At 37.7% G+C, this 24,413-nt stretch overlaps 1 protein-coding gene and 1 long non-coding RNA gene across 4 annotated transcripts in view; both read left to right on the top strand.

Annotated features, from left to right (window-relative positions):
- Clint1 (clathrin interactor 1) overlaps window positions 1-8,742 on the top strand; it is a 71,363-nt gene extending 62,621 nt beyond the window's left edge. The window contains exons 9-12 of one of the 2 annotated variants that reach the window (XM_010622273.3): window positions 664-738; window positions 3,015-3,301; window positions 5,831-6,035; window positions 7,101-8,742. In XM_010622273.3, the coding sequence (XP_010620575.1) occupies window positions 664-738; window positions 3,015-3,301; window positions 5,831-6,035; window positions 7,101-7,447 (914 nt within the window). In that variant the 3' untranslated portion in view covers window positions 7,448-8,742. The remainder of the gene's footprint in view (window positions 1-663; window positions 739-3,014; window positions 3,302-5,830; window positions 6,036-7,100) is intronic. The other variant, XM_010622274.3, reaches the window with a different exon arrangement.
- A 1,304-nt stretch (window positions 8,743-10,046) lies between these two features.
- LOC104860942 lies at window positions 10,047-23,862 on the top strand. 2 transcript variants are annotated; one of them, XR_004516391.1, is made up of 5 exons: window positions 10,047-10,424; window positions 11,374-11,471; window positions 16,669-16,790; window positions 20,544-20,685; window positions 23,191-23,862. It is a non-coding gene; the product is annotated as an uncharacterized LOC104860942 (long non-coding RNA). The 2 variants fall into 2 exon arrangements; XR_779878.3 differs by having other exon boundaries at window positions 10,047-11,471.
- The last annotated feature ends 551 nt before the right edge of the window (window positions 23,863-24,413 follow it).

Genomic DNA, 24,413 nt, shown 5'->3' with positions numbered 1-24,413 from the left:
TTAAGCATATAGAAAATTTGTCCTACTTCTTGATATTTCTTCATAGTATACTATGTGTTCTGCATCATTTGAAACAAAGTTGCAACCATTGTAATTTGCCCCTATACTATGTCAGCTTATATTTCCTTTCAAAAATATTCTCCTTTGTAATCACAATATAATTGTATTGGGAAGTTTAACATTAAAAATATTACTTTCTTACTATAACATATCACATTCGTATTTCTCAATTTAGTTTTGTCTGTATTTCACTATTTTTAAAACCCAACGTCCAGTCAAGGATTGTGTATTTCTTTTACTTGTGTGAGTACCTTATTCCATGGCAATGTTTTAAACAGGCTTAAGTATCCATGGAAGATTCTTAGAAAGACCATAATTGACTAGCAGTAAACTGTATGTCCATGTTGTACTTTTGAAACATGAGGGATAACTTTAACCATATTTGTAGTATCATTTATCCTATTGCTCCTAAGACTGAGGAATGTGAAACAATCTGTAATATCGTACAGGAAACTAATTGAAAACCTAGGTCAAATAGCTTCTATAAGGGGTCTAGGGCCACTACTACATATATGTTTTTGTGTGTTGCTAACAAGTCTTCCTGAGATTGCTTACAATTGTTCTCCAGTTCTAAGAGCTTAACCTCCTTCTTTTCACTTCTAGGAGGATCAGCTGATTTATTTGGGGGATTTGCTGACTTTGGCTCAGCTGCTGCATCAGGCAGTTTCCCTTCTCAAGGTATGAGGTGATTTGATTGGCCAGACTTTGTGGTAAAAAGGTTATGAAATACATAGCTCCCTCTCCCCTAAATTAGCTTCTTTTCATCATTTTTATCTTGTTGTGGTTATGATTCATAATTCCTAAACAGTTTATTCCCAAAGTACTTGGTAGGATTAGCGTCTGAAATATGCCAATTACACATACTACTCAGTTGACGCTAAAGAAAATCGTCTATATTTATATATGACTGTGATTTAGCTGTGCAGGGAGAAGTGTGAATAAGTATAAGTAATCTCATTTTCACAAAAATGCTGTGATTTATATTTAGTTTATGTGATTTTTTGGGAATGAAATCAATTTTTTAAAACTAGGAGTAATACTATTTGTTACAATTCTTTAAAAGGATAAAGCAATACCTATAGAAATATATCAAATAGAGACTAAGTTCATTATTAAATATCTTTTTTCCTGCAGCTTGTGAAGAGACTGATGCATGTTTTATAAAATCTAGACAGTCCAAAGTTAGACAACATTTAAAAATTTAGCTGTAAAAATCATACATACAAAGTGAGACAAGGAGGGAAAATTAGCGTAACTGAATTAGTCTTACTATTCATTACAAGTACAGTAATCTATTGCTATTGCTTTAAACTGTATTAAAATTTATATTTAGTATTGTCTGCTTTAGGTTCAACAGGATTATGAATAAAAATTTTTACCTTTTAGCATGGTTTGTGATTATTTCTGCAGCCCACTTTTATAAGTTTTTCCCAGAAATAAGAATTGTTGAGTAATTAACTGCTTCGTTCTGGAAGTGTGATTACACCTTCTAAGGGTTGATACCTTACTTTAGACAAATCAAAGTGGAAGATAAATGTTGCCTTAATTTTACAGGCTTCCTGTGTAATTCTCAAAGTTTTTATGTATACAAAGTTGCCTGGTATGCAGATATTTGAATATGTTAATATTGCCTAAGTGATGCTTCTCTTCATCTATATGCGTTTGATTAATACAACCTGATCACCATTGCACAGGGGGCTGAAATTTACAAAAATGATTAATTATTTCGAAACAATATATGCCCCATTAGAAGTCTCTCCCTCCCATGATTAATCACTTCAGATGCCGAGTTTTCAGACGGGGCAGTACATTTTTGCCCCAGTTTTCCTTCATAATGTGCTTTCTAGATCAAGCAAATTAAAAATCAGCGTAATGTTTACATTTACCCAGCAGCCTTACTTAAATGAATTCAAATTGTTTAATGTATAGAACTAATTTTTAAACTCTTAATATATGTCTCTTTTGCAAAGAAGATCAAAAACATGGTTTTGTAAACCCCGAGGTAACGAATATTACTACACTTCTTATATTAAATTGTTGGTAGAACTTGGGGCTTCTAAGTACACTGTTTTCTCTTTTAAGGATGCTTACATTTTAATAAGGTAATAGAAGAATATAATTTTAAGACTTCATGTTATTGTTCTTTCCTGATATTTAGCATAATGAGACACAATACTGCAGTGGTTGGTTACCTTTTAGGCTAGACTAAATGTATTCCCAAGTTGTAAATGAACAGGGAGTGCAAAGAGATGGTGTTAATTAACTTGGAAATACATACCATTTGCTTTCACATGACACTTTCTAATGTAGAGTTTTCTTCACCTTTTCCTTTTGCTTTTGCTTTTTCAACTTTCATTTATTCATATTTATCCATTTGTCTCTTAAGGAAAGCTTATTTACTTAGATTCATAGATATCTTGCTTAAAATTTATCACTTTCCTTTTATAATCATTGTATTCCAAATCGTTAATATTGTGTATTTATACTTTAAAGAATTGACTTATTTTTCATGTGTTACACCCAAAGAGAAGAGTTCCAGTGGCTTGGCTGGCACCTAGATTTTCCCATGTAATCCAAAGTAGCAATAACCAATCTAAAATGACACTTAGTGTATACTAAATTATTTAATATTCACAATGTAAATTTTAAAAGTGGAGCCCAGAGAGGTTAAGTAATTCAGTCAGGGTCACACAGCTAATAAGGCATAAAATCTGTGCTCTTAACCAGTCTATAAATTCATGTGTTACCAATTTTCATAGTGAATACATTCAAACTCAGATTTGTAATTATAATTCAAATGTAATAATTGAGGTTTTGTATGTTTCTGATTTTTTTTTTTTTTTTTTTTTTTTTTTTTTTTGGTACCGGGGATCAAACTTTGGACCTTGTGCTTATAAGATAGGTGCATTCTGTGCATTTCAAAAAGTTTCTTTATAGTCTTTCTGTCTTAATAGCAACAAGTGGGAATGGAGACTTTGGTGACTGGAGTGCCTTCAACCAAGCCCCATCTGGCCCTGTTGCTTCCAGTGGTGAGCTCTTCAGCAGTGCCTCCCAGCCAGCAGTAGAACTTGTCAGTGGTTCACAGCCAGCTTTAGGGCCACCTTCAGCTGCCTCAAATTCTTCAGACCTGTTCAATCTTATGGGCTCTTCCCAAGCAACTATGACATCTTCCCAGAGTATGAATTTCTCTTTGATGAGCACTAATACTGTAGGACTTGGTTTGCCCTTGTCAAGATCACAGGTAAGTTGTTTGCTTCCCTCAGAAATTATGATTTATAGTCTTTGAGATACTCTACTTTAAATGGTAGATCAGTGTAAGAAAAATAAGCAAACCCTTGGTGTGTGTATGTATATATCTGTGTGTGTATGTGTATTCACTTGTTGCTTAAGGATCATTGTAGTCTGTGAAATGTGCTGTTAATGACTTTTGTCATTGTGCAGACATGACTGTGTTTATACAGACTTAAGATGGCTATAGTGGCAGTAGGCAATAAAATGTTGCATGGTCTTTTGTTGGCCAAAACGTCATTAGGTGGCATATGGCTTTGTGTGTCAGTTTTGTGCATTGCATTTACCTTACATTCTTTCCTATAGTATAATCATTTGGCTTCTAGGGGGTCAAGGCCCTCTTACTCATCTTGTAGCCCCTTGTAAAGACAAGTGTAGCACCTTGCACAGAGAAGGGACATGCTGAAAACATGTTGAATTAGAACAGATTGATATTTAATAGTGTTTTTTAATTGTTTTTAATGAAAAGAAATAGATACAGTAGTATCTCAGTTTATGAATTTAATTTGTTTTACGATTTTGGTGAGATAGCGATGGTCCTATTTTTCATCCAGTGTGGAGTTTGCAGATAGAAGCAAATTTTTGTCGAATATTTTGGTTTGGAAACTGAATTGTTTACAGACAGAAGTCTGCAATAAGGTATTGCTGTGTATTGTTTCACCCATGGCAAGTATTCACTGAGTAGAATTTCTGGACATATCCTTAAGTATCATTTGTGGCAGGCACAGTGGTGGGCACCTGTGATCCCAGCACTTGGGGAGGATGATACAGGAAAATAAAAAATTTGAGTCACATGAGCAACTTAGACCCCTATCTTCAAAGAAAAAAAAATAAGTCACTAGTTGTAAATAATCATCACTAATAGTATAGAACAATCACTACCTCAAGTGGTGAATTTTTTTTCCTATTTTAGGTCTGGTAATATTACATAAACTTCATATAGGATGCTCTTTCAGCTTTTATTTTCTTATGGGTAACACCTAAAATAGGAGCTTCACAATTTACTCTTTGTTTTGTTTTGTTTTAGTATCGGGGATTGAATTTGGGAACTCCCACTTTCGAGGCAGATGACAGAACCACTGAACTAAATCCCCAGCTGTAATTTACTTTTTTTTTTTTTCATGAGAACAAATTTTATTGTATTTATTTATTTATTTTCCTCATTGAGTTATTGGTACATTTTAGGTATACAGTACAGTTTCATTCGATACTGAGATCTTGTGCCTTTACATGACAGGTCTTGGTTCTCATTTTTCCACTTGTCCCTGCCCTCCCTTCACCCCCTTCCTCCCTTCCCTATTTACAAAAACTTTATATCCATTTTTTCGTTTTCTCATATTCTTTTCCCTTATTTCCTTTCCCCTACCCTTCGCACTTCCCCTACACCTTTAGCCCTTTTCTTCCTATTTACTTTTATAGAGTTAAATCCAAAATACCTACTGCTAGCTTAGAATTTGAACCAAATCAGGATTGGAAAATAGGTGTCTGAGTTGTACCAGGAAATTGGCTATTTTGACTCTAGTATTGAGAATATTTATGATGCTAGTTACTTTTAATGTGTAGATTTTCTTGGATGTTAGAATGAAGCAGGGGAAGAGAAAAAAAAAAAGCAGAAAGATGACTTTATAAAACACAAATTAGACCTAAGTTTGATTTAATTGTACCTGTTATATTTCTTTGCATTAGTACATTTTAAATTTTTCTTCCTGTACTGTTCCTTTCTCCTGTACTTTTCATGAGTTACCCTTAGTACCTATCAAGCACTTCTGCTTCTTTCTTCTAACATTCTGCTTTCTTCTAAATTGGCCCATATATGAAGTTCCATTAGTTTAGCTCCCTTTAGGCAGATGGGTGCACAAAACAGTGAGAGGTCAGGATTTGTGAAATAGAATTTCTTGTTTGATGGTTGTACCTTATGTATGAAAAGTCATGTCCTGAATTATCTTGTAAGAATAAATTTCCATGCTGGGTGTAGTGGTGCACACATGCAATTCCAGTGCATTGGGTACTTGAGGCAAGAAGGAGCACAAATTTGAGGCTAGCTTGGGCAGTTTGAGAACTTAGCAAGACACTGTCTCAAAATAAAAAGAGGCTGGGGATGTGATTCAGTGTGAACTATAGACTTTGGGTTCAATCCCCAGCGCCACAGTAAACGAACAGATTTCTACTTGTATATTTCCTCAAAACAATACTAATCTCTCGTTGGTAGTTGCCCCCAACATTGGCTACAGAGGGTGTCTTCTAGGCTTTGAGTTACTTACCAAACAATAATTCTTATTCTTGATATGTATTTGGATTTTTCAACTCTAAATGTGACTGGGACTTCACAGGGACCTGAAGTTGATGATTCAGGGTGTCAAAAACACCAGCATATAGCATTTGGGCCTCTTTTTTGTTTCAGAACTTTATTGTAATCAAATTTTCCTGTGATAATCTTTATGGGACAGATGCTTAATTTTTAGAGCATTTCTTTATTTTTCAGCCTTTGCAAAATGTTAGCACAGTGCTGCAGAAGCCTAATCCTCTCTATAATCAGAATACAGATATGGTCCAGAAATCGGTCAGCAAAACCCTGCCTTCCACTTGGTCTGACCCCAGTGTAAACATCAGCCTAGACAACTTGCTACCTGGTATGCAGCCGGCCAAACCCCAGCAGCCATCGCTCAATACAATGATTCAGCAACAGAGTAAGTCACCTCTGCACACTCAGTTTTGTGTTCTTACAATGTTTTGCCAGGATGCCAGGACTGCTTCAAGCACTAAAGTAAAAATACCTAACAGGAGCTGTGGTGAAGTGTAGTTTACTGAGTATTTATTTCAGATCTTTTTGGGTGATGTGCTTGCTTGGTACCTCTCATCTCTCCTAGCACACTGACTGACTATATTCTGTTCTTGTTGTGATAACATTCATTGTATTATAGTGAGTTTTGGTGGCCTGATCACTAACGTAAAAATATCTGCCATACAATCATTTTTGTAAATAATAATAAAAATCATTTAAATTCTGCAGTCTAGGTAATCACTATATTTTTTCCCACCTTTTAAAAGCATATTTTTAATGTGTGGGATCATTCTGTCTTTATTTATTTTGTTTCTTGCTTTTCTCATTCAACATTAAATTACAATTTTTTTGTTGAATATTATTAGGAAAAAGTGTTTTTTATATTTTTTATATTTATTCAAGTTCTTTTTGTTATATAAATTGTTTTCAGTTTTTTGTTACTTTAAATTGTTCTGTGATTTTGTGCGAATCTTTGTATTTCTGAGTTTTATTTAGTATACTGTTCTAATAACAGTGAATCAAGGGATATAAACTTTTTAAGGATTTTCATAGACACAAGCTCTTAACAATGTGTGTGTTACATAAGATTTAATAGTAGATTTTGTAGCAATATTTTGGGATCATGTATTTTACATCTCTGAAACCAGGGTCATCAGCCACAAAATATTTCTGAACATAAACCAGTATAGCTGGGCATAGTGGTGCATGCCTATAATCCCAGTATTCAGGAAGCTAATGCAGGAGGATCGTGAGCTATAGAGCAAGTCTCAGGCCACCCTGGACTACAGAACAAGACTGTGTTTCAAAAAGAAAAAGTAGTGCAAATTAATTGACTGATCTTATAAAATCTCTGTCAAGAAATTTATAAGGACTAATAGTATTGATGTCAGGAAAATTATACTGTTTTTCCATTCTTTGAATGTTAAGAATTTAGTTTGGTAAAGTTCTTCTGTCTTTTTTGTTCTGATAGATATGCAACAGCCTTTGAATGTGATGACTCAAAGTTTTGGAGCTGTGAACCTCAGTTCTCCCTCAAATATGCTTCCTGTCCGACCACAAACTAACCCTTTGCTGGGAGGACCCATGCCTATGAGTATGCCCAATGTGATGACTGGCACCATGGGAATGACCCCTCTGGGCAGTGCTCCAATGATGAACCAGGGCATGATGGGCATGAACATGAACATAGGGATGTCAGCTGCTGGGATGGGCTTGACAGGCACGATGGGAATGGGCATGCCCAACATGGCCATGTCTTCTGGAACTGTACAGCCTAAGCAAGATGCCTTTGCAAATTTTGCCAACTTCAGCAAGTAGGAGATTGTAAAGAAACAGATTGAATGAAGAATTTTTAGCTGGGCAGATAGGTGATATTGGGATGGAAAACGCTAATCAGCTCCCCTTTCTTTTATCAGTTAATTAAGATAAACCTAAATAAAGAACCAAAAAAGCTGTTTTATAAAAATGAAGTATCTAATATTTCAGACCAAGCAAGAGCACTTCAGGTGAGGCAATCAGAATAATTTTTCTCAGTGAAGATAGAACACAAATGGGGCGATGACACCATTGAAAGCCTTTATAAATTGAAGGGTTCATTTACCATCATTGGTGGGAAGATGAGAATAGGGCTGAATAAACGTGTTTGAATCTGTAATTTTATACTTTTCTTTTCCTGAGGAACTTGATTTTTCTGTCCCTGAATCACCTTGTCATAATTGGGTCTGTTCCTTTTACTACCCTCTTGAGTCCATATATGAAATCATTAAAGTTGGATGATCAGTTTTTTATAAAAATATATATTTTTGTCCAAAAAAGGCATACATATGTGATTATGGCTAAATCAAAGGTAACTGGAATGTATATACTTTTGCTAATGTTCCAGGAACACTGCTATTATACTATCCAAATTTTTATTATAACAAAGCCTCTTTAAAGCAATTGGTGGTCATTTGGGACTTTTCCCATGTCTTCTGCTATAATGATCTTGTGCAGAACTAGAAAACCTCTCCCCACCCCAGGACTGCTGTATGGTTTCCTTTAAAAAGAAGAAGAAAAAATTTCCATTATATTGTTGGTTTTTAGTAGTCATTATTTAAAATTTGCAGTGATTCACTTGGCAAGGCTTCCTTCCGTGTTTATCTCTGTAGCCATCACTTAAGTTAGAAATAGTTGAAAGAGAAAAATATTTATTTTTATCTTTTTCATATCTTTTCAAAAAATTGAAAAGGTAAAAATCCATGAAAACCTTAAGTTAAATGTTAGAACTCAACAATGTTCATTTTTAGATTTTTTATGGTATCTGTTCTGTTTTGGTTTTGTGTGTATATAATACATCATTAGCAATACAGTTCCACTAGAAAGGAATTAAATATATATTATTAAAGGAGACCTGTAGCAGTCAAGAGATTTTATTGATTTAATGACAAGTAAAGGAAATTAATGAAAATGTTTGTTTTCCTGCTGTAATTCTACATTAAGCTCACATGAAAATCATGGTTTTAGAGTTTGGAATGCAAAATTAATTGTTTCAACCTTGAGCTTGGAATATTTTTAAAAATAAATACTATAATATAGGTATGAAATTATTACCTCCCCACTTTATGTTGAAAAATTTTTTTATTAAATTGATAAACTTTGTTTCCATTGTATTCATAATGTTCTGTTATACATAACATTAAAATGTTCATTAAAATCAATGTTGAACTGCTTTTTTTTCATTCTGTTAGACATTTGAGACCATTTGGGGAAAAAATAATTATAATTTGAGCAAAGTAATTTTTATAAATAATTCAAAATTATTTAATGACTTCTCTATTCTTTCCTATCAGACTCTACTGTTAGGAATTAAAAATGAAGCAGCAAAGATATCCTGACCTGCTCCATTCTTGCTAATGTTCCATCTACAACATTTCTAATTAGGCAGAAATTCATGTACTTCAGCTAAGTGGTAATGAAAAGTGATTCATTTGCTGAATAAGAGATGAGAGAGAGTGTAATTAGCTGACTGCGGTTTTTAATCTTTCAACAATTCAGTGTGTTTAAATTAGTTTCAAAGAATAGGAGCTTTCAAGTGTTGTTACTTCAGAGCAATCAAGCCAACCTCTGGTGGCAGCATGGTAGATAGAATCTCTTCAGTTGTATTTAAAACCTGTAATCTGTAGGGTTTTTTTTAAATTGAAAAATGTATGTATGATTCTTGGAAGCATTTTATATCTGAATATTTTTATTTAAATTTTTTCTAATAAGATTTCTGTCTAAAGTATTTTCCAGACCCTGCCTGTGTATCACTGAGGGCACATAAGATTGCCCCTCTTCTGTTTGTTTGTTTGTTTTTTGTGTTTTTGGTGGTACCAGGGATTGAACTCAGGATTGTTGCGCTTATGAGTCAGGCACGGCGCCACTGAGCTAAATCCCAGGCCTTGAAGTTACAACTGAAAATGATTAGTCCTTGAAGGTACAACTAAAAGCTCTTTGAAGAAAGACAGGAAGACTCCAAAATCATTTGGAGCTGGCAAGAAATAGTATTCCTTTGCCTCCTCCTGCCTGTCTACCCTTTCCCTTTTCAACCAGAGCATTTCTCTTTGTGTCTATTTTATAGTGTGGCTGATAAAAGGGGAGAGCGTTACCGTTTTCACAGTTTACCTATGATATTCATTTTTCAGTTCTTTTTGTGGGGAGTACTGGAAATTGAACTCAGGTCCTTATGCTTTCGAGGCAGACAGCAGAACCGCTGATCTAAATCCCTGGCCCCTCACATGTTCATTTTTATTTCCATTTCTAGATTTGTTTTTACTTCTCTGAAAGCTTCAAAATACACATAGTGCTCTTGTGCAGTGTTTTGGTCCTGTGATTTTACTTTTATTTAAAAATCACCTATTGGGCCAGGGATTTAGCTCAGTGCTTCCACTGCCTGCCTCACAAGTGCAAGGTCCCAAGTTCAATCCCCGGTACCAAAAAACACAAACCAAAAAAAATCACTTATTAGGCCCTCTATTTCCTTGTATTTAAAAGGTTTAGTACTTTTCCCTCAAGTATTTATGAAATGGTAATTTTCTTAGGTAAATTTGCCTTTCAGAACTTTACATTTGTCTTGATAAGATCAGTCATCACGTGTAGTATTCTAGCTAAGACATTTGGAAATAAATCTGTACTAGGCACAGAGCATACGTTATGGTCAGTGCATTTCTGAAATAAACTAGCTTTATATTTCAGTTCTCATGGACTGTACCACCACTTTGGGGTGAGAACATGTACTTGGAAGCAGATGAAATCCTGTTTCAACCGCTTGATATCTGTGAGTCTGATCAGTTTACCTGGTCTTCCTGGGCTGTGGTCCTTTTTCCTAAAATGAACTTAAAAGTCCCAAGGTGTGGGGTAATTAAATGAAATGATGAGTAAGAGCCATCAGCAGTGACATATGTGCTGTAAATGTTTCTCTGCCTCCCATTTTTTGATTTATGTAAATGTGCTCGCATATCAACAGCTTTATTTGTGCCAGTCATTGTGCTTAACACTTCACTTGAATGTAATTTAATCTGTGCCACAAATCAAAAGTTCATATTCCTGCATTATTCCTAAAAGCAGAGTGAGTATGTTACCAAAGCCTAAGAGACTGTTCTATGTTGATTTCTAATAGATGATTTTACTGGCTTTGTTTTTTTAAACTGGCAAAAAAATTGTTAATTATGTTTGGCTCACATCTACTCACGCATTAGTGCCGATGTGGGAGAGAACAATGACAGTGAACTCTTGGTATATGATTTGCCACACAAATGACTCATTAAAATGTTCTTAGCTTTTATAAGCTGTAGAGATCTTAATTTATTATTGAACAAATTCTTACAATTTTGTTGACCAAGATATTAACTGTGCTTCTAAAACCCAGATAAGAAATCACCATGCCAGTGGGGCTTTTATTTACTTTTTAGCCAACGTGACCTTAATTTTTGTGTCTTCTGTAATAATAATGGCAGCCTTCCTTGTCCCTTGTTCCCTCACAGACATAAGTAACTCCTGCTCCCCTTTATACTAAGTCACCCTAGTTGGTGGGGAATGACCATGTGTCCAATTCAGATGCTTAGTTTTGTAGACATATTTGGGAACAATTGAAGTCCTGATAGGCAAAAATGGGTTTTGTTTCTTACTCTGAATAACTATGTTCTGAACTGTGAAATTCTTATCCATACTTTTTAGTTGTATTATGTCATTGCTTCATGCACACTTTTCTCTATTTTATGAGATAGGATTGCTACGCATTGGTGTATGGAGCCATTTGGTCTTAGGATTTCATTAACAGAATTAAAAACTGAGGCACCCCGCCCTGCAAAGAGCTTTTGTTTATGTGAGTTTTATCAATATTTACTGTATTTAAAATGAAAATATAAATGCTTTAAAGGTATTAATTGGCTAATAAATCATTATATGTTAACATAAATTATAGTATTATAAACTAATGTTTTCCAAATTTAAAGTTTGTAAGAAGAGTGGCAGTTTTTGTTTGTTTGTTTGTTTGTTTTGTGGTACTGGGGATCAAACTTGGGTCTTGTGCTTGCGAGGCAGGTGGCGGAACCACTGAGCCAAATCCCCGGCCCAAGGATGGCACTTTTATATTTTTACAAATCTCTTTAGTACCTGGCTTAATAGAAACAGCTGGGTCCTGTTTCTGCTTTCAGTCTGCCCTGGTAAGTTGTTTTGGTAGAAGTATATGGTATATGGAAACAGTCAAGTCTCTAGGATAAAGGAGCAGAAACGCTACTACCCTGCAGATCCTTGGGAAATCTCAGGGTCCTTGGTGGCCCACAGTATGTACTTGGTGATCTGTGTTATGAAGAATTTTAATATTATTTCCTAGTATAATGGATAATGGATCCATTTGCTTGATTTATTCTTATAAAGTGATCTGTTTGGTGTACACAACCAGTTTTGAGTACAGAACCTATATTTGCCTTTCAGTGACCATCAATAAACACCTGTTACTCTCTGGGTACTGAATTTAAAAACATAATACCTCAACATTTTCTCAGTTTTGAGATTTTCTTCAGAGACTTAGTACATATCTACCAGTTTTTATAATTATGAAGAATGAGTTTCTTACCCATTTGGGTTTTTGAAGGAAATATAGACTGGGTGTTGCATGCCTGCTGAGTTGTAGACTTTAAATCTCTATCCATTAAGAAGAGAGTGAAATTAAGACCTCTGAACTGTTCACAAGAGGGGCTGGCATCTTCGTGTACTTTATGTTCTTGAAGACAGTACAGAAGAGTGGTACTATGGATACAGTGTGTCCAGTACCCGCCATGGAAGGAGCGATCCAGGGAAGTGGCAGTACCAACCCCTGGCTGTGCTTCTTACGTACCTATTCCCTTCTCATGATCTGTGCAGCACTGCCTTACACTAAGAGGAGAGTCAAGAAGCTTTGAAAGATTGTTATGGAAGATCTGCCAAAACAAAATAACAAAAACATATATATATATGCATACTGATTTTCAGTGACTGATCAGAAAGAATCCAAGGTCAGCCATTAGTAAATACACTTGTAAGGTTTTACCATGAAAAGAGAAGAGGATTCCAGGCAGATTTCCTCATTTCAGAACTTTTGAAACTAGTAGATTAACAATTTTTTCTTATTGAAGCATTGAATATGTAATCTTTGTTATTATTTTCTTAGGCTCTAGTATTTAGATTTTTTTCATGGTTTTAGTCATCAAGAATTAATACCAAAAGAGTCACAGTAGTTCTAATGACATAGAAAGCCCAAATCTTCCCAACTAGGAAATGAGATTGCAGTGCTGTAATGGGCCATCAAAACAGTGTACCACTATCTACATTTTCTTCAATGTGTTTATTCATATTCCTGTGCTTACTGCCTGCATTACCTCAAGTTGTGTGCTACGGTGATTTCTGCAGGTAACTTTAAGACCACCATGTGGAAGAGTAGGCAGGTCTGAAGAGTTACAAATGTCAAAGTAAAGCTGCTGCTAGAAGAGAATAGGAATTTAGTGTCAGTATGATGGTTTCTGTGGAAGGAGATTTTTTGCAGAGAATAAGGAGGCAGCTGTGTCAAGCCACAGGAAGTTGTTTAGCCCTAAAAAACTGCATACGTGAATGGAGAAGAAAGTTCCAGGGGCTTAGTAGGTGTGAGGGGCTCCATGTAAAAGCAATACAGTAGGAGAGATAGGCAAGGACATGCTAATGGCATACAAGGTACAAAATAGTTTTCTTCGCTCTCTAGTTTCTTGGAGAGAGCTGTCACCAAAAATGGAATGTTTTGAGGGCATTGCTTACTTTCTTTGTTATGGTTATCACAGGACTCGTTTACTTTAAGATACTTCAATGTAGCCAGGCATGGTAGTGTTTGCCTGTAATCCCAGCTACTCAGAAGGCTGAAGTAGGAGGATCACAGGTTTGAGATCAACCTAGGTAATTTACAGAAGTAGGAGTGGACATGCAGCACAGTTTGAAGGCCCAAGGTTCAATCCGCAGTACACAAAAACAAGTGCAAAATTGTATGGCAGTATTCTGATACTGTCAAGGTTCAAATGAATTTATAGTTCATTTATATATGAAAAGTATGAATTATTTGTATATAAGGGGCCACTTACAAGAACAAGTAGAGTATTTGAAATGACTTACACTTGTTTATTACAGTTTACAGAGTGAATGTACAGCCTTTTTCCCCAATGTGTACAATAGTCCTAAGCTAAGAAGGCAGCACAGTTACTGTCCTCTTGTTACAGGTGAGACAAGTTGTAAGAAGAGATCTAGGTAGCTAAGGAAGCCGCCCCTAGGACCGGTCTTTGGTCTTGAAATCCAGTTTCATTCCATTATCACTCATTGCCTCCGTATTAATATGTCAGACTTTTGAATTTAGAGATTGTGCATGACAGACAGATAAATTGTCAGCTCTTTTCTTGCCTGTCTCTTGGCTCTGGCCGGTTTGTCCACAAACCCCATGTAGTGTTCCACACACAATAGACAGCTAGTAAATGGTTGTTAACTAAAATGTTTTTAACTAAGCTCTGAAATGTTTATGTAATCTGTCCACATTTTCTAAAGGTCAGCAGCAGGAGATGAGTTGCAGAGCAAATACAGACTCATCTCTTCTGAAGAGTAAACATTTGTTTGCTTTGTGCAATGGTGATCTAATTTAGCATAAGGCACTAGCCAAATCTCAAAAGCAGATTTGGCACTGGGTTGCCACATTATGAAATGAGTCCATTTCAAAAAGAGTACACATAAGCCACCACAGTGGTACAGAGCACTGAGGGAGGCTGAGGCAGGAGGATCACAAGTTTAAATTCACAGCAGGGCAACTTAGGCCCTGTTTCAAAAAATAAGGCCTGGTGATATAGCTCAGTAGAGCACCCCTGGGTTTGATCTCCAGTACTACCCCCCAAAAATGTATACAAAATCAGGATGCCCTTGAAACAAATAAAACTAGAAATGGAATGTACATGTATGTGAAATATTATCTTTGGTTTGGTTTTTTTGTTTTCTTTTGGTACTGGAGATCTTGGGACCTTGCATTTGTGAGGCGGGCAGCGGAACTACTGAACTAAATCCCTGGCTGTGAATTGATATCTTTAAGATTTCAAAGAGCATTTAGAAATAAATGATGATTTGAAAAAATACTTGATTACCAACAGTTGAAGAAGTTCTTTTTGGGAGGGAGGTGGCTACTGTATTTCTTCAAATATAAAATGAAGTTTGAGGCATTTTTCAAAGCCCTGTTTTATGGGAAAATGATAAGCTTATGCAATAGAAACTTTAAGGTACTTATATTTGAATTAATTTATTGTTTATCAGTATTGTCCTATAGAGCTAATTCCTATAATAAACCAAGAAAACATGGTAACTGTTAGATCTGTCTGTTAAATTTTCTTCACATCCCTTAATTCCGCCAATGTGAAATGTGTCTCTATACAATATAGCATCTATCTCTATATATAATAAAGGTTGGATCTTAACTACTGTCTCTTCACCAAATTTCTTAAATGTCCCAAGAGTTCTCAGATTTGAATGATAAAAAGGGTGCCATAAGGTACCGCTTTAGTAATTAACTGGTTCTTTAATAAGTAGGCCTCAATTACTTTGTTTCATGATAAGGAAAAAGAATACGTTCAAGACAGAGTTACATTCGACATCTGGGAACCTCCTAACAGCTGGCTACCTAATGAATATGCATCTGCTTAAGAGGCTGTACACCATTAATAAACCAATAGATGTAAAGCAGAAACAATCTTTGTCAGCTTCAAATGAGATTGGGTGCAGTGTGCTGTGAAGTGTCACTGTCACATTGAATTGAGTTTGGGAGGTTAACAGTCAACTGTTAGCTACTCGTCTCTTTGTGTTATCACACTTGGGCTAACCCTTTCCAAACTGGTGACCATGTCTCCTAGGTTCAACTTTTTCCTGAGTATCTGATTTGAGCCTTATAGCCTTCCTGTTTCAAAAACATCTTCCATTTTGTTCTGACTAAACCATGTGCTCACCAAGACTTTTTAAAACAAAGGACTCTTCTCCAGATGACAAAGGCAGGAAAAGTCAGGATCAAGTTGGTACAAGATACTCCCAGGGAATTAGAAAACCCCTACAGTGAAACTTCTGTGTGCTACAAGCAAGGGGGGAACATGTGCTGGGTCCTGTGGGAACAACTTTCTAAAAGGAACCCCAGAGTAAACAGTGCCTCCCGTTACTGTTGGGTGATTATAGCCATGCTTCCCCAGTTTCTTGAATGAACTGTTTTAAGAGCCATTCGTGGAAGCTTTGTTGGAGATTATATCTTCTGTGAGGGGAGATTAGATCTAGAGGAGCCTGCACTTTTACCACCAAACCTACACTCACCAATCTGATCTTAGAATGCTCTGACACATGGGAGAATCTTAAGGGTAAAGGAAGAAGACTGGAAATTTAAGTTTTGAGGATTCTCTCAACTACCTTCTGTATTTTTAATAGACATTTTCAATTATGGTAAAATACCTACACAGTATTTAAAGTGCATACCATTGTGAATGTATGTGACAAACGTAAAACAGTATAAAATTTACCATTTCCACAATTTCTAATTAATACCGCCACAGTCTTGTGCATTGTCACTGCTATCTGCCTCCTCAGGTTTCCATCTTTCCCAACCCTGTACCCACATAGCCCACCTCCAGTTGCCAGTCACGACCATTCCGGTTCCAGAATTCTATGTACCTCATGTCAGTGGAATCATATAGCATTGGCCCTTTGTGCCTGGCCTATTACTTAGCACAACATCCTCAAGGTTCATCCCTGCTGTATCATGTTTTAGGACTTTGCTCTGTTTTAAAGTAGAGTCACATCCCATCATTTGTTAAAACCACATTCTGTTTGCCATTCATCTTTCCAGGAACATTTGGATTGTTTCCACCTTTTGGGCTATTGTGAAAGATGCTGCTCTGAACACTGGTGTACAAATGTCTGTTAGGTCCCTGTTTTCAATTCCTTTAAGTATGTAATAAGAAGTGGGATTTCTAGATCACATAGTGATTCCATGTTTTGTTTTATTTTTTTAGGTGAAAAAAAATGTATGTTGTGAAACTGGTCCCAAACAAGTGGACTGATTGGTCTTCGTGCCACAGCCTTCCAAGTAGCTAATATGCTTACTTTAGAAGAGCTATCATTTGGCTTCTTTGGGGTATGTGTTCTCCTTAACTTGACATATGGGGCCCTTGATCAGATTCCATTTTCTTAGCAGGCACTTCCCCCTTCCCTTCTTTGTTCTTGTTTCATTGTTTTTGCAGTACTGAAAACTGAACCGAAGGCCTTAGCCCTGAGCTGCAATGTCCCCCTTCACTTTTTAAAATTTTAAAACAGCATTTTGTTAAGTTGCTTGTTACCCAGGCTGGACTTGAGTTTACAGTCCTTTTACATCAGCCTCTCACAGTACAGGGATTTTAGGAATGAACCACCACTCCAGGCCTCCGTGGCTTTTTCAAGGGAAAAATCGCAGTAAGACCTTAGGCTTCATTCTTTTTTTTTTTTCTTGGCTTGAAAATTCATACAGGGGAATAAGTAAAAATAATGGAGGAAGTGGGATGTAGCTTAGTGGTAAAGTACTTCTGTACCTGGATTCCTGTCCCTGCATCCCCCCAAAAGTAATAATAATAAAAGGAATTAGGAACCACAAAAGGACAGCAAGTTGCGTGGTCTCCTATCACAAGCTGATGATCATGGTTGTCTTTGAAAGAAACCATGCTAGCAAACACAGTACACATGTGAAAGCATATGAGCTCCCAGTTCTGTGGGTTATCAGCAACCCCTTTGTGAAGTGAAGGATCTCACTACACAGAGATCATTACCCTATCTGTAAGAATGTAAGATCTGTTTCCCCACACTCACCACCACCTTATGTGGTATGTTCGTGTTAGCAATGAAAGTCTAAGTTTCAAAACCTTAAAAGGTTTAGTGACACAGGGAAGTGGTTTTGTAGGAGAGGACTGTATCATTCATATATATATGATGACATTCTATAAAATAATTCAGTGGGAAATTCTAGATTTAGGTGTCCGATAGTATTTCTCTAACCCTCAACAAGTGGAAAGTAGGAATTCCAATGCCGCACTTAGGCAGACAGTAGCTTGTGTCATTATCAATATCAGTGTGATGAAAAGCTTAATGTTCTGTTTTTTAGATAAAATTTAATTTCTCTACAGATTTGATGCTTCTCGAATGTATACCTGTATATCTTGGGCACTAGCAAATTCATGGCTTAAACTCAGGTGGTATAAATAATACTCATCTCTTCCTTGTAAGAAGAAACTTTCCTTTATCATTTAATTCTTTTTGTTTCCCTTACCCTTATCATGTTCCAGAACTGTTAGAGACAGACAATATAGCTTCAGTCAGTTTCAGTTGGGAGTACAAGTGAAGACTGCGATGTTTTTCTCTGTCAAAGTCATATAATATCTTCCCTTCCTCTGTTGCTGCTCACTTTTGAGCACAGAATTCTCTGTCATAAATACAGGCAAACAGTCTCCTCAGTGGTTTTTCTAGCCTCTCCTTCACTTTGAATGTCTGGTTCATCTCTCACCAGCTCAGAAATCACTGATGACTTCCATTCCCACCTGAGCCAAGCCTGGGTATTCAAGGCTATTCTAAGCATGGGTTACCTTCCCAGACATTTATCCTCTGCCTCCTCTCACCAAAGGAAGCTTACTGTCACTCCTTGCATGCCTGTGTTTCCTTTCTGACACTGCTCCAGGCCAGTCCTAGCCCCTGACCCCAGAGGCCTCCCCTGGTCTCAGGGGCTGTAAGTGAGACACTCATTCTTGTTTAGGAAAATTCAGAGACTCCTGGGGAACTGGAGCTCTCTTTTTTTCTCTCTCCCTCCTTGGAGAATTACATTAATAATAACCATAGAGTAGGCACTGAAGTGTTCACTCTCTATGGAAAACACTGTCGGCAATATGACAGTCCTGTTTTCCTTAACCTTTATTGTCAGTTTTGTGTAAGTGCGACACTAAGAAATTTAGTATGTTGTCTCACCAAATTCTCATAATAACCTGTGAGCTGAGGTTATGACTTTTGTGGTTTTTACTTATAAAATTTGAGTGTAAAAGAAAGAACATGACAGAATTGCCCTGGAAAATCCCTTAAATTGCATGTTGTATTGTGTTCATAACCCTATAGAACAGCACGTGTGTAAACACACAGTTATTTACAATATACAGTGAAGTGAGCCTAAGTGGAGGATTGTTTATGGCACTGAGACTTTAAACACTGGGGCACACACAAAGGTCCTGTTATAGAAAGTAGCTCGCCAGGTGTGGTGGTGCATGCCTGTAATGTCAGTGCTTAGGAGCCAAGGCAGGAGGATTGCTGTGAATTCGAGGCCAGGCTGGGCTACAAAGCAAGACCTTATCTCAAAACAACCAACCAATAAAAGAAACAAACAAGAAGTGTTGACAGCTGAGCCCGGCTGAGGAGAGCAGATTTGGATCTCTCACTGCTTTCTCCGGGTGAAATGTGCAGGAGGAAACAACACATGAATCCACAGATTGGTTTCATTAGAATATTGGGGCCCAGTAGTGTTGAAGAAAAAGGCATCACGGGGGCCCTGATAGTCTCTGCAGTTGTACCAGGTTGATCTAATTCCAAAGCCCACACTGTTAGCCCATGTGCGGAGGGCATGGCCTCTCTCGCTGTGCTGAAACTGCACCTACCACATGCTGCCTTGCGTTGAATTTTATCTGTCTTTCTCCCAGGATGCAGCTGCATCTGTGGTGCTACAGGCCTGTGAGCCTGTGTCTGTACCTGGCCATCGCAGTACTCAGTACATATCCACTGGGCGAAGGTGACTTCCTCCTGTCTGGGATTATACTGATTGTTCTTTAGTCATCATTCAGCAGACTTTTATCCTCAGAGGGTGGGGGAGGACTCTCTTCTGCACACTTAGTAGTACATATGTTAGCCCAGATTTCCAGACAGAAACTGAGGTCTGATAGCTTGGCTGAAAGTAGACCTAGACCCACAAACTTGAATTTAATGTTTCCTTAGAATATAAAAGTAAATTCTCAAATATTTAGCCCTGCTAACACCAAATAAGATCATTTTTCCAAACTAAAATTAGCAGTATAGAAAGGGACTCAAGGGTAGTTGACAGTGCCGAGTGTTCCGAGACTTCACTGGCAGAGGGGGTGGTGGAGTAGCGGGGGACAGGGCAAGGCTCTGCATCACACGCCTGAGACACATCTATTGTGGGGGACTGAGGCTGGAGCTGGTGAGCCTGGTGGAGCCCTGTCAACTTTACAGCTTCCCAGTCAGGGAGGAACGCACCTGACGGAGCCCAGAGGTGACCCATTGCTTGATCACAAGTGTTAACAGCCAGTCACCCTATGAAAGGAAGACCTACCAAATTCAGTGTTTGTTTCTCAGTAACTAAATGCAATGACTCCCAATCTGTGGTGTTTTTGTTTGGTTGGTTGATTTATTTTATAGTTTGGTGGTACATAGATGACTTTATTTTTTTCTTTTGGAGACGACTATTTTTAAATGTAGGCTTTTTGAGTGCTTTCTAGTTACAGCAAGTGAGGCTGGTATTTAATTTGTGGTAGTCACAGAAAAGACCCTTTGAAATGTATTTATTTGCATAATTGAGAAAAAATTTTAAACTATAGTCCAGGAATTTGACTCAGTGATTCCACCGCCTGTCTTGCAAGTGCAAGATCCCAAGTTCGATCTCTGGTACCAAAACAACAACAAGAAAAACTATTGCATGGGAAAATGTGTGATGGTCATATAAGAAGGGCAAAACTTGGGGAAATGCTGGTGGCTGAAGTGACTGCATATCTCTTGGGAAGCCCTGGCTAGGGTTCCCCAGGGGAAGCTCCAGAGAATGTCAAAGAGCAGATTTTAGCTTGTTTACTTATTTATTGCATTGTCCATGCAGGTTTTTATGGAAGAAGTGCTCCCCATGATCCTAAGGTATTCCAAGCAGTAGACCTGTTTGCCTACCAGCTGGGGCACATTTCTGCAGGAGCCCATGTATCTATCAGCTTCTGCCTCAGTTGGGCAGAGCAGTGAGCTTCCAGGTGAGTTCACACAATCCCTGGGAGAATACCATATGACACAAGAAGAATCGAGTGTTTATTTGTGTCAATTTTATCTAACATATGTAATTCATGATTAATATATAGCCTGACAATAAATATTTCACACATCTGCACATTTGGCAGAGGTACACTACAACTGTTTTATGGACAGAATGCTCAAAGACAGGTGGTTACTGCCTGGTGTGAGAAAGGAGTTACTAAAACCCAGGACATGAGCTCTAGGTGTGTTTGTGGGCAATCCAGTCTAGCGCACACTTGGTTTCTCTCACCTAGCTATGCCTAAAGTTGGGCAAAGGACACTGAGGTTTCCACTGTGTTTTGTTGTTGTTGTTGTTGCTGTTGTTGTTTTGTTTTTGTTTTGGTACCAGGGATCAAACTCAGGACCTTGCTCTTGCAAGGCAGGCAGCAGAACCACTGAGCTAAATCCCCGGCCGTAATGATCAATTCTTGAAAGATACTGTGTGCAACCAGAGGGTTACCCTGTATCTGAAGTCTCACGGGCTAGATTTTTTTGTTACAGTCATTTGGAGATCTCAAAACCCAATCATTTTGATCCAGATCCAAATTTAAAAAGGAAGGAAGATAAATTTTCTTAGTAATCATTTATAACTCAGAACTTATTCTTCTATAACATCTTGTACAGTTATTTTGGTACCGGATCAAACTCAGGACCTTGCTCTTGCAAGGCAGGCAGCAGAACCACTGAGCTAAATCCCCGGCCGTAATGATCAATTCTTGAAAGATACTGTGTGCAACCAGAGGGTTACCCTGTATCTGAAGTCTCACGGGCTAGATTTTTTTGTTACAGTCATTTGGAGATCTCAAAACCCAATCATTTTGATCCAGATCCAAATTTAAAAAGGAAGGAAGATAAATTTTCTTAGTAATCATTTATAACTCAGAACTTATTCTTCTATAACATCTTGTACAGTTTTCTTAGACAAGACCTATTTAATAGTCAGTGTGGCAGACACAGATATTTGCAATGACCGCTTACATATTCTAATGTAGTTGAAATAGCCAAGGCTTAAATAAAACAAAAATTGAATAAGAATAATTTCATGTTAAACTTAGGGTACATGGAGAAAAGCATGACAGTGAAGACTTTGGAAGGACTGTTTAGTCTCCTTAGAGGACATTAAAAATATGCAAACTCACATTTTCCTTAACTGGGAAACTTACAGTTCTTCTTGTCCTTAACAATAGAAAGCACTAATATAATCTTTTCACTTAGATTCTTAATTAAGACCCATTTTGGGTTGATGGAGAAAGAAAGAACAACTATTCACCTGAACCTGAGGGACTTTCATTCACCAAGATAGTTATTCATTAATATAGGACTCTGCTTATATTTAATCTTTTCATGTCCTGTTTGGAAAAAAAAAATGTCTTTAACACCTCTGTAGGATAATTCAGCTTTTGCTGGGAACTGGGTAAATACTGGTCCCATTATATAGGTATAAAAAAAAGTCCCAATAGCCCACATAAGGGGCCCAGGAAGGAACGGGTACTGTGTTGGAATGCAATTTATTTCATTCATAGTTAAGAGATTAAGGGGGCCCTTTCTGATAATCCCTGTAGGTAACCAGGAAGCATGATATTTTTCTTTGTTGAAGTAGCACCCACAGCAGATTTATTGTTTGAGCTAGGCTGTCCTTCCCAAAGAACATAGCATCCAGGGGATGATTTGGCAATTTATGAATATTTTAAAGTCCCATCAACACATTGTGAAGGTGCTAAAACAGATTGAAAATACATAAAACATAGCTGTAACCACTTGCAGAGTACAACTGGTAAGAAGAAAAAGATGAAAATAGCTTTCTCTGCAGTTTTTCGCCTCGCAGGGCAACACACTATCAAAATCCACACAGGTTAAGAGGGTCTGATTGTAAACAGGTGTCTGCACTTGGCCACTTGATCATCCCACCCACCGTGTCCCTTCCGTCTCTTCCTGCTGCTTTCACCTCACCTGCCCTCCCTGTTCACTGCTACTGTAGGAGACCCTCCAGTTCAGGTGCAAATGTCACTTCTTGGAGAGACCCCCCCTCCAGCTGACCTAATCACCAAGAGCTGTCCCAGTCACCCTCCAAACAGCCTTCTTCTTGTTCTTCCCTGAGGCACTTTACATTGTCTGGAGTTCCCGTCTGCATTGTTTCCTTGTGGACTGTCCATGTCCCCCAGTGGAATGTAAGCCTCATGACAGCAAGGGTTGTTCACCCCTGTGTCCCTAATACCTAGTACTGGGCCAGGTCCTAATGCTTAGTAGATCAGTGTTGATCCCAAAATACAGAAGACAAAGGGCTAAAACTGGCCCAAACTACAGAATGTAGCCTGGAAAGCACTCTAGTGGGAATTACTCAGTGCATCCTGAGATGTGTAAGGATATTTAAGGAGGTAAAACAGGCGACTGACTAGTATTTGGTAAAGAGGAAACACTAAGGAAAGATGGCTAATGTGTTTCTATTACTGTATGTTTGTTTTCAGGAAAAATGACCTGGCCTCTAGTATTTGACAATGTTCCTTCCCAGCCCAGAAAGGGATTTGGTTCCTCTGACCTCCACCCTAATCCCAGGAATAAAACTCTACTCTCAGCCTGAAAGCCGCCCACTCCCTCCCTCGACCTGCAGTCCCAGCATCTGTGTGCATTAGCATTGTGGGGTTAGTGTTACAATCCACAGGCTCCTTTGAGAATATTGGGGGGGAAATCTACGTGATTGGCCTCCACGTTCTTTGTTCACACTGTTTGCTTTGAAGGCCTTCACGCAGCGCTGAGAAATCAATAAGCAGGGCTGCTGCTGACCCCAATGTGCCTGCACCTGGAGTCCTCTGGGAGGCTTTGCTCTCTCCAGCACACTGAGAAGTAGTGAAGAACCCGCTCCCTCTGCAAATGAAGGTGCTTGCAAGCGTCAAGGAACACCATGGGTTTTCCGTCCAGATTGTCATTGGATGAGACGAAAGTACACATTACAGGTCTGTGTAATGAATGAGCCTCAAGTTGGGTTTGCCACAGTAGGGTTATCAGTCATTGCATGAATTAATTATTTAGAAAAGCACTTTTTACAGTGTGGTTTCATTTAAGTTTTGCCCCTTGATGTATGTATATAAAAATGACTAATCCATCGGACACTGCTATTGTACTTGTACATCTATCACTATCAGGCCTTTTTTCATAATTGGTTTATTAATTATAGCATCTTAATGATCTGTTTAAAATAAATAAACCATTTGCACCATTTCAAAGGTATTTTGTGAGGCTCAGCTGATATTAAAATAGCACCAGCCTTATGTGCTTTTTCAGCAAGTGACCTAATTAGTTAATAAAGTAATTGAATATTAAAAAGGATGTTGCAAGTGATTAAAATTTAAGAGCCTTCAGAATGTTATTAAAGCTATAAATCATACATCACTGTTTTAATTTGCATAGCTACAGAATTACTAATGGCCCACATGCACACAGGGCTTGGCAATTAGTCCTTTAACAAAATGCTGGTGATGTTGAGGTACCATATTCTTTCAACCTCTTTTGATAAAAAGCAACTTGCTTTTGCCAAATGAAATATCGAACTGTTGAAATGGAAGCCTGCTTCCTCTGACCAAACATTTGAGAAAACCTACCACATCCAAGCACTGTGCTCAGACTGGGCATAAAGAAGCACACAGAAGACAGGGTCCTGATGGAAGTTGCAGTCCCGAGGAGGGCAGACACC

This window comes from Fukomys damarensis, unplaced genomic scaffold, assembly GCF_012274545.1.
Source record: "Fukomys damarensis isolate Sample0158 unplaced genomic scaffold, DMR_v1.0_HiC HiC_scaffold_9, whole genome shotgun sequence".
Taxonomy (NCBI): Eukaryota; Metazoa; Chordata; class Mammalia; order Rodentia; family Bathyergidae; genus Fukomys; species Fukomys damarensis.
Note: the sequence above shows the minus strand (reverse complement) of the source record. Positions and strands in the feature narration are given on the sequence as shown.